Source organism: Monopterus albus, unplaced genomic scaffold (genome assembly GCF_001952655.1).
Source record: "Monopterus albus unplaced genomic scaffold, M_albus_1.0 scaffold424.1, whole genome shotgun sequence".
NCBI classification, from domain to species: Eukaryota; Metazoa; Chordata; class Actinopteri; order Synbranchiformes; family Synbranchidae; genus Monopterus; species Monopterus albus.
In genome coordinates, this window is record NW_018128304.1 from 212,132 (window position 1) to 221,735 (window position 9,604).

General features: G+C 41.1%; 1 protein-coding gene across 3 annotated transcripts; it reads right to left on the minus strand.

Moving 5' to 3' along the window:
• Window positions 1-245: 245 nt before the first annotated feature.
• Window positions 246-9,220, minus strand: arhgap19 (Rho GTPase activating protein 19). 3 transcript variants are annotated; one of them, XM_020586826.1, is made up of 12 exons: window positions 9,103-9,220; window positions 7,939-8,213; window positions 6,835-6,915; window positions 6,285-6,494; window positions 5,941-6,167; window positions 5,509-5,595; window positions 5,297-5,362; window positions 4,479-4,697; window positions 4,241-4,345; window positions 3,516-3,629; window positions 3,224-3,325; window positions 246-2,677 (listed from the first exon to the last, which is right to left on the minus strand). In XM_020586826.1, exons 1-12 carry the CDS (start codon window positions 9,144-9,146, stop codon window positions 2,621-2,623), a joined length of 1,587 nt encoding a protein of 528 aa, XP_020442482.1. In that variant the 5' UTR covers window positions 9,147-9,220; the 3' UTR covers window positions 246-2,620. The 3 variants fall into 3 exon arrangements, with proteins under 3 accessions (XP_020442482.1, XP_020442483.1, XP_020442484.1); XM_020586827.1 differs by having other exon boundaries at window positions 4,491-4,697; window positions 9,103-9,219; XM_020586828.1 differs by lacking the exon at window positions 3,224-3,325.
• Window positions 9,221-9,604: the final 384 nt, after the last annotated feature.

Here is a 9,604-nt window from a genome sequence, read left to right on the forward strand (position 1 = left end):
GGGACCATTCACAGCAAGTACATCGTGTAGAGACCAGCAACTCTGTTATTCACACTCATATAAAGAGAAAACAAACCAACTGGATGTGTTAAGACTGCAAGGATCCAAAAGGTTATGCTGACTTTTAAAGTTAAACAGTATTTCTCATCACACAAAATGTAACTGAGTGACAAAAGTAAACTAAAAAGAGGAAAAAAAAAAACAACAACAACAAAAAAAAAACACAATGTCCATTGTTATCCACATTCCAGAGAGTTCAAAATGCATTCGTTACCCAACTATAATAAATAGTCCAATTTAGCTCTCCATTAAAACTGTAGTGCTGAGAACTGAAGAGAACGAGGGAGAGAGAAAAGTCAATGTGGAGATCCCACCTGTTTCAGATGGTTTCTCAGCTGAGATCAATTCATTTAAAAAAAAAAAAAAAAGTCCATTGTTATGACAAAAGGTCTTTCTGTGTCCATCTGTACCCGACATGTCAGTCATGTCCAACAGCCTAATCACCTTCAACAAACCCAGTTACAACATTCACAACATACAAAACAAGATGCACCAATAACAGCTTCCTGACACCAAGGGGTGAAACAAGACACACACAAAAAAAACAACCCCATCATCACCAAAAGCAAAACCCAGATGCTCTGCAGTCAACCTCCCTGTGAAGGACTGCAAGAAACATGCAAGTTCTCCATCAAGCACTGCACTGGGGGGAAATCAGATTAGCTCCCAGCACTGAACTGGAACTGGTGCATCGCTTTACAACAAACTGAGCAGGCGCCTTCAGTCAAGCCATGAACTTGAAGGAATTGAGGAGTGTGAAGAAAAATGAAATTACACAGAGGCACCAAGTAAAATTTTCACTTTCTGCTAATTCAAACCCACAATGCATCTGTGCTGTGAAACAGCTTTCAGATTAGGAATATGAGCTTCTTCAGCAATGACTAAACCTGCACACCAGCAATTGTGTGTATATATATATTTCTTTTTTTTTTTAAGTACTAAAAGGTGCCATTAGTTACACAGTTCAATCACAATTTTGGTAATTTTATATTGAATTTAAAGCAACCGACTGCAACTGTTTGTGTTCACAGTTCCCAGATTGATCAAACATTTGAGATATTAAGATTATTTGGTGAAGAAACATTAATACTCAGCACAGGGTCAAACAAAAACGGTATCTTTACTAGACCTTTATGTTGGCTTGTCAGACACCTGTCAAGTTGGTACATTCCTCCTGTAAATGACTTAAAATCCCTTTAATCACATACGAGCCCAAGAACATTTTTAATTTATCAGTTTAAATAGTTTAGAATGAAACACTAAACTCAACTGCAACAGGCCCGTTTCATCAGAGTTGTGCTCAAACAGACAAAAGTGACAGCGTTGAGCTTCTTGCTTATCGTCCTCACACTCAACAGAGTATGGCCTCTTCTTAACACACCTGCCCTTCACAGTAAACCAGCAAACACACACCTGGCTGCTCATTTCCATCAGAAGAAATACTGACAAAATAAACATTCCTTCAACATTCATGTAAACCATCAGCATAACAAACCTCCCAACCACCTTTGCCAAAATAAAAATGATGACCCCCTCCATGACCTGGTTCAAGGACAGATAAAAAATTTAAATAAAATTTAAAGACGTTTTAAAAATTATTTTTAAATCCCATATGCTATTTCGTGAATGTAACATTTCATATTTGACAGATTCACAAACATGGATTTCATAGTGGAAAAACCCTGGGAGAAGAGTGAAGATGCTTATTACTCCAGTCCTACTGTTCACCCAATAACTGTCCAGTAACCAAAAGGACACATCACAGTTCCCTTTAAAAACAAACAGTCTAAAAACTTCAACACACACTGTACAACATGTATAGATATTCTAAGCTGAGCTAGATAGTGGTCATAGATTCTGATGCAGTAGCTGCAGTAACAACACGGGTATCAAGTGATAACTGACACCAGCAGGCCCGAGCCAGCGAAGCCAAACCAAAGCAAAGATCCTCAAACTCTACCTTTAGGCAGAGCCGGGCGACGACCCGAGTTTAGATCAGCGTTTAATCGAGGAAGAGCACCATGAAATGTGTTGAATAGTAATGCTGATGTGAGAATGTTTTAAAACATCATCTTTGAGCAGATTTCTGCTAAATACAACTCTACAGTGGACGCTGCAGCTGCTGTACATTCCTTCAGAACCAATAATTCAATATTGCCGCCAAATCAATTAGAACCACCACTAACAAACTGAGCTGAAAATAAAATTGGGAATTTTTGCAGCACTGAGATTTTTGGAAGCATTACCATTTATCAAATATATTGTATGTGTGACAGCAAGTTTGATTTGCATTCTACTGCTCTTATCTCTATTAACCAGCCATAAATTATTTAAAATCTCTATGAAAGCAGCATCGACGGTACCGGTTAGTAAACACTCAGTCACACCCTGATGTGTCCAGCGGTGACGGGACACAGAGGTTCTGGCTTTGGTTTGGCTGCAGCTGCTGTATATTAGTCACAGTTAAAGGAAACTCACTACAATGAAAACACAGCGATAAACATGAGTAACAATATTAATACTGCCAACGTCCAGGCTGAGGTGAGGAGGTGTCCAGTTTCTACACAGAGACCTCCTGAGCAGGAGAGACGCCCGTCCTGGACACAGGGGGACAGTCCTGTTGAGAGACGAGCAGAGTGAGGACAGAGATGCTGAAGTTTGGAAGGATTTTAAATTACAACTAAACACTGAAATTCAAACATAATAATCTATAAAATCACCAAAAAACAAATGTACCACTGTATCATGGTGTCTGCACACATTTTACATAATCATCATCAGTTTCTTTTGCCACATGGAACCAAATAATAACATTAAAAAGCCCACATGCAAAATATATATATTAAAGAACTTCAAACTGTGGCATCATAGGCCTGAGAAAACAAATAATTAAAAATAATTCCCTTCAAACATAAGGTGGCAGCATTTCCTTAGAAATATTTTTTCACTTTACTTTGTAATTGTAATACAGGACACACACACACACAGAAACCAACAACAACAACAACAAGCTACTAGTAAAAAAAAGTCAAGCTATAAAACAAGGCTTCAAACATTTTGCTACATAATAGTACTAGGTTTGCGTACCTCTGAGGTACAGTACAGCACTTGAACTGTGATTTTTCTATCATGTGAAGAAGAACAGAGGAAATCAGTGTCATACCTTGGAAACCTTCAGAGCTTTGTCTTTATCAAAAGTAAAGTCTGGGTGGTTTACTATCAGCCCTGCCTTCCCAAACACAGGGCCGTTGAACAGGCTGTCCTCCTGCACGTGCGCGCACACACACACAAAACAGCAAAATTAAAATTTCAGGTCATCTGCTAATTCTGTGGTAGATGGAAGAAAAAAAGCAAATAGAAAACCAAGAAAAGTGTGTAACACAGGGAAAAAGTGCAGCAAAGGTATGAAGCACATTAGGTTCTGCTTTGCCAGCGTGGTTTAAAAAAAACCTCACCCCTCGCTGGATGACGTTCTCTTTGCCAGGTTTCCTTCCTGCCCTGGTGACAGTGTCGGGGGAAATGTGTCTCAGGCGCCTTTCTGCAGTCAGCTGCTCACCACGAGCTCTGCGCTGTTAGCAGAGCATCAGGTGGGAGAAAACATGTTATACAAAGTCATGTTAACAGAGAAAAGACACTGCATGTGCGCTCGAGTGACAAATCCCAATTTCCCAGTAAAATCCTTTGATGAAACAATCAGACTGGTCATGGAGGCAAAACAAAGCATGTAGCAAGGGAGACAATGTACTTCCATAACTGTGCAAATAAGAAATCCTCATCACACTTTACCAACCAACCCAAGTAGCAGCTCACAGTGTCTGCCTGCTGAAGTTTATTTTTACTCAACAAGTTATTTAAATTATCACCAAAATCGATGTCACTTGAACTGTGACTAAAGCAAACTAACATGGTCTTAACAGTCCATCAGCATAAAACAGAAAACCCTAAGAATATATTGTGTATACACATATACACAACAGCCACACAGAGCCATATTTCTGTGAGCATGATGCTGTGACTAGGACCACTGAAACCTTTTTGGTTTAAGAAAACTCTTTTCTAACATTAACACAGTATGTGCAATAACTCTGAGGACATCTTCCATGTACTGTAAGTCTATGAAAATGAAATACAGAAATGATCAGGTTGACTTCTCTCACTTAATTGCCCAGGACCTCCATACCTTGATGAGGCCACCAAAAGAGCGTGAGCGGGGATGTTTCTTGCTGGGAGCTGCAGTGTCACGATGCTCATTAGTAGGCGTCCCTGTGGTTGTCTGTTTGACTAACTGCACGAAGGAAAAAAGAAAATGCCATTTATACAGTATGTTATTAGAAGCACACAGTCATTTGGCTTGGAGAAGTTCAACAGCGGATGAAGCTGTAAGTTAAAGCAGGCAGACTCTAAGACAGTAAGAAGACCTGGTAGAGAACCTGTCTGACAAGTTTCTTCTTCTTGGCGGAGTCGGGCATGTTGTGGTGGACGTGTCTGAAGAGCTCCTTCAGGGCCTCCTCTGTGTACTGTTGAGCCGGCGACTGGCACTGCTCCTGAGAGCTGGGGCCCGTAACAGCTGTCCTCTTCAGGGGCAACGCTGTCCGCTGAGCAGGAGAGCTGCTCACTGCCAGCAGGTCCAGATCATCCTGAGAGTGGAAAGAGCAAGTCAGACTATGCACTAGAGCATGGAATGGACCGAATATTCCTGTCCAAACCTGACCCGTGCCTAAGAGTGTGGCATCCTAACCCAACTGGAGCCTGACAGTCTTATAGTATATAATGTGAAACCCAATCTGAGCCTGATGCAGTTGACTTTGTATAGTGTTTTTACTCTTTTCATCAAACGAAGCAGACATTTGAGTGCTCCAGCCATATAGCCTAAAGTACAACCTGTCCAAAACCCGATCATGACCCAAACATAATTTCTAAATTTTTGTCTGAACCCTCCGGTACCGGCGGGTCCTGTTGGGTTCGGATCAGGTGAAAAGGCAAAAGACAGTTCGACATACACCATCACTGTTGCTACATTTTCTTTCACCCTCCTTTAAGAAACACTTCAGTTACACTCAAACCATCGACTGTGTTGTCCATTTAAACTCTTTCACAGTTTTTATCCCTTCTAAAAGCTGGATTTGACTGTAAGCAAAGAAAACCTGCTGATCATCTTAATGCTGGATGCTGTTTATTTTATTGCATGTATATTTTTATTTCTCTAAAGAGGGAAAAAAATTACTGGTCAACTCACCTTAGTCTGCAAAGCCTTGGTCCCAGTGAAGTGCACTCTGGCATATTCCCGCAAGTAGACTGGAGCCTGAACAACATACAGTAAACACGTCACCCATCCACAGGCCATCCACTAAAACAGTCACATCATATGTTTCGAAAGCCAACTTTGTTTCTGTGCATGATTCTTAAGAGTGTTTCCAGACTTCGGCCATGCGTGTGGTCGCTAATCACCCTGAAGAGTTTCTGTGAATACTTGATGAGGAAGGCCATGCTGTTGTTCAGTTTCTTCAGATTGTCTTTCAGGTCAGCAGCTGTCATCTGGAGACAGGACACATCATAAGTCACACTTCATGTAAAGCTGTCCCAGTAGGGGAGAGAAAATAATCTCACCTACAGTGAGTCTCACTACCGAGCCACAAGTCTTTTCCAATACTACCAGTCAGGTGACAAAACTGAGGATCTTTATATTCTGCAAATAGTGTCTAAGTGTAATGCGACTCTAAAGGCAGTTTAAAGAGATCACCCACAATTAAAACAGGTTGTCTAAATGGTGGAAAACAAACTGCAGTAATCAACTGTGCTTCCAAATTAAGCAACATTATCTTGATTACGACTTTAGCAATTATATGCCCTTAAACCCGTGCCAAAAAGTACAAGTCTTACATGTCTGGGCCAGAGGACATGCGGGGCAAACATCAGGGCCAGGTTGAAGGCTGACATCTTGTTCTTGTCCTGCTGCTTGGCAGTGTGGTAGAGCAGGTCCAGCAACAGTTTGAGCAGTGAGCGGTTGGCCTGGGGTAACAGCAGGAAGAGAAGCTGCAGGGCCTCGATCTGACGCTCCTTGTTGGGTATTGCAGTCTTGTTGCCTTGCTCGTCAAACAGGGTCATGTCTGCAAAAGGGACAAAAGTCGAGGTAGTAAAGTCATGAATGGAGTTTTTATCCACCTGTACAGTATTAGCCTCCTAATTCTGGATAAAGGTATTAACTGTTTTTTTTTTTTTCTTACCAGCTATCTTAAGGTGTGCATGGAAATGTCTGTGTGTGAGCAGAGGCTCGGGCAGCTCTCCCAGGAAAGTCTTGAGCAATGTGGCCACATCATTAGGGTGAAAGTCTCCAGACCTCAGGTCGACATCAGCCCCGCTGTTGAGGAGCTCCTTCAGGGCCTGCTGCCGCACACTGTTCCCCGGCACCCGAAACAGACCCTCCACATGCAGATCTAAGAGCAGAAGGGAATCATCGAGTAATTCTAAATCTATCACATATTCTATCTAATTAGGACCAACAGAAAACATGCTAGCAACACTATTCCAAAAAAAAAAAAGACAAAAAAATTGTTATCCACATTGGTGAGTGGTAATGGGTTGATGGCAGACAAAAGGACTGTTTATAGTATAAAAGAAACCAAGCATGTTAAAATCCAATAAAGTCATTTTCCCTAATAGTCTGTGCTTTTAAATAGCTGCTAGCTGGTGCTGCTAGCTTCTGAATGGCAGAGTGGTGAGATCGTCTAGAACAACTGTGATTAAAGAAACAGTGAATTTGTTGAGATGACTCACTTTTGCTGAGGTATTCAATGAGCTGATAGATCTGGGCGATGCAGCTCTCTGTCAACGGGGTTCCAAACACAACACCTTTATCTGAGAAAGTACAAGGAGAGAGGGCAGCAAGTGGTAACACTTAAAGTCACTGAAAGACTCCTCAGAGAAACAGCTCATGTTTCTTCTTCACATGAATTAAAGTAGGAAAGTCTGACCACAAATAAGCATGAAAAACACTTTGGAAAAAAATCTAACGATGATTCACACACCACTACACAACAGCACAGCTTTTATAGAAAAACTAACCTTCAAAAAATGGAACAGATAGTGTACAAATCTGTACATGAGATGATTCCATCGAGGAGGTGGCGGACAGAAGGATGCTGGTTAAACTAACATCCATCATGCACGACCCCTCCCATCCCCTGCACCACACAGTAGAGGCTCTGAACAGTTCCTTTAGCACCAGACTGTTACATCCCCAGTGTAAGAAGGAGTGTTACCATAGGTCGTTCCTCCCCACAGCAATCAGACTGTACAATACATCACTGTAGGGATAAGCTAGGTGAAAGTATGAGGGACTATGTAATAGTCAACTGAGGTGCAATACTCAAATCCTGGGGTAAAATGCATGGTTAACATGCACATATGCAAATTCTGTTCTTGATTATTCACATACTTGATTCTGTCTATTTTTGAGTACTTGGAATTTATTTATCAGGATGTGTGTGCGGTGCTTGTTCTCATGGTGTAATGCTGTCTGTTCTCTATTGCTGCTTGAGGTACTGAAACTTGTTTATCAAGATATGCATGATGCTTGTTCTCATGGTTATTTATGTTGTTTGTTCTCCATTGCTGCTTCATGGTTGTTTATGTTGTTTGTTCTCCATTGCTGCTGAAACACTGAAATTTCCCCATTGAGGGATCAATAAAGTACCTACCTACCTACAACCATGAAATAACATGCTACAGTAAAGGTAGTCATGTTCCCTGTTGTGTCTTTAGTACAAGCTGTGATCTAAAAATGTGTCGTGGGGTTCTAGACAGCATTCATCTTCTGGAACCGATGGAGCAGAATCTGTCCAAGTTCAATTTCTACATGTTAATTAGTTGAATTCTGACCTTTGCGTTTAAGGAAGTTGAAAGACCGGAAGAAGCCTCCGTTTCCACCTGTTGGGGTCTTAGGGCCCTCCTCGCCAAGGAGCTGAGCAAACTCTGCCCCAGGAAGATCAATAAGGCGAGTAATGTTGCTCAGCACCAGCTCCAGGAAAGCATCTGGGCTTTCATGGCGAAGTTTCTCCACAAAAAAGTCCGGGTTGAAAATAACTGGTGGTCGGCCAGTATGGGAGCCCCCCAGCGATTCTTCATGATTGATCACCATACTGCACACTGTACCTCTGAGACACAGGAAGATTGTACATGCAGTTACCTATATGTGACGGGACATCACAGGCAAGTAAAAAGATACTAGGTGACAAATGCTGCTTGATGACCCTATGTATGCTTTAATTGGTAATTATGAACCTTTGTTTTAGCTCTGGATTATTCAACTCATACATTACCACATCAAATGTCTTTCTGGTCCTTTGCATTTTGTCCCTTGCTTAGGTTTCCCCCACAGATAACTAAACTTGTGTTGGTTGCCATATACTAAGAATAATCCTTAAAATGTCTTTTGATACTGAAGGGGATCAAACTGTGGCGCTCCTGTACCACAAAGCTGAATCAACACCTCTCTGACAGTTGAATACATACGCCAAAAGGTAGAATTTACTGCGCAGCAATTCATACTGTGTCGAAGCATGTACAAGGTGTACAAGTAACATAGGAAAAGTGCATTAAGTGTACAATACTATACCATTAGCCTGACATTAACCGACAGCTAGGTTAGCTAACTTTACGAGTTTTAATTCAATTAGCTACTGTGCAGTTATGTAAACGTTAACGTTTGCTAATGCAAACTGAGGTTCTCTACTAACATTGCTTAACGTATTTGTGAATTAACTGTTGACCAAGCATCGAAATTTCTACCAAATTTTACCTTCCCTAATGTGAACTTTCAGCTTTGTTATTATAACGCTAACGCTAACGCTAAGCTGGTAGCTTTAACATTAGCTCACTAGCTAAATGACTTAGCTTGAGGGCTGTTAACGGCTTAAGAATAACAGCCTTTCTCACTTAGTCTCCCTAACACAAATTTTGCATGTCAGTTTCAAATTTCACAACTTTAACTTTATCGGTAAATACAATTAAAACTTGTCAATATCTGTCTCAATCTATTCTTACCTCCTATTTTGTGTGTTTTCATCGACATCTTTACCCGCAGCCATACTCAGTTTGAATCTGCCACTGTAATTCTTTAGGCCCTGCCCACCTCGTCAATCATTGGTGGGTTCTTTCGGAAGTGGGCGTGGTAAAATTGGTTCGTTCTACATGGTCCCATCTGTGATTGGTCGGTTTGAATTCACTAGCTGTCTTGAAAACAAGGTCAGTGTAGTTGGTATAAGAAGGGAATGGAGCTAGTGATGGGTGATAGAGGCTTTGTTGTATTGGAGTACCAAAACTGCCATAATCAAATATAAATGACAAAAGAGCTCGAGGTGGACATCTAGTGGTCAGGAAAATGAAGTGCAATCAAGACGTGTCACTTAATGGTTCATGATTGTTTGGGATTTGATTCGCCATGCACATTCCTCTTTGACTACACTACGTGGTTGTATGGTTTCAAGCTGACATAATAAAATATAAGATAAACATGGACTCATGTGTCTTATTTGGCACGTCTGAG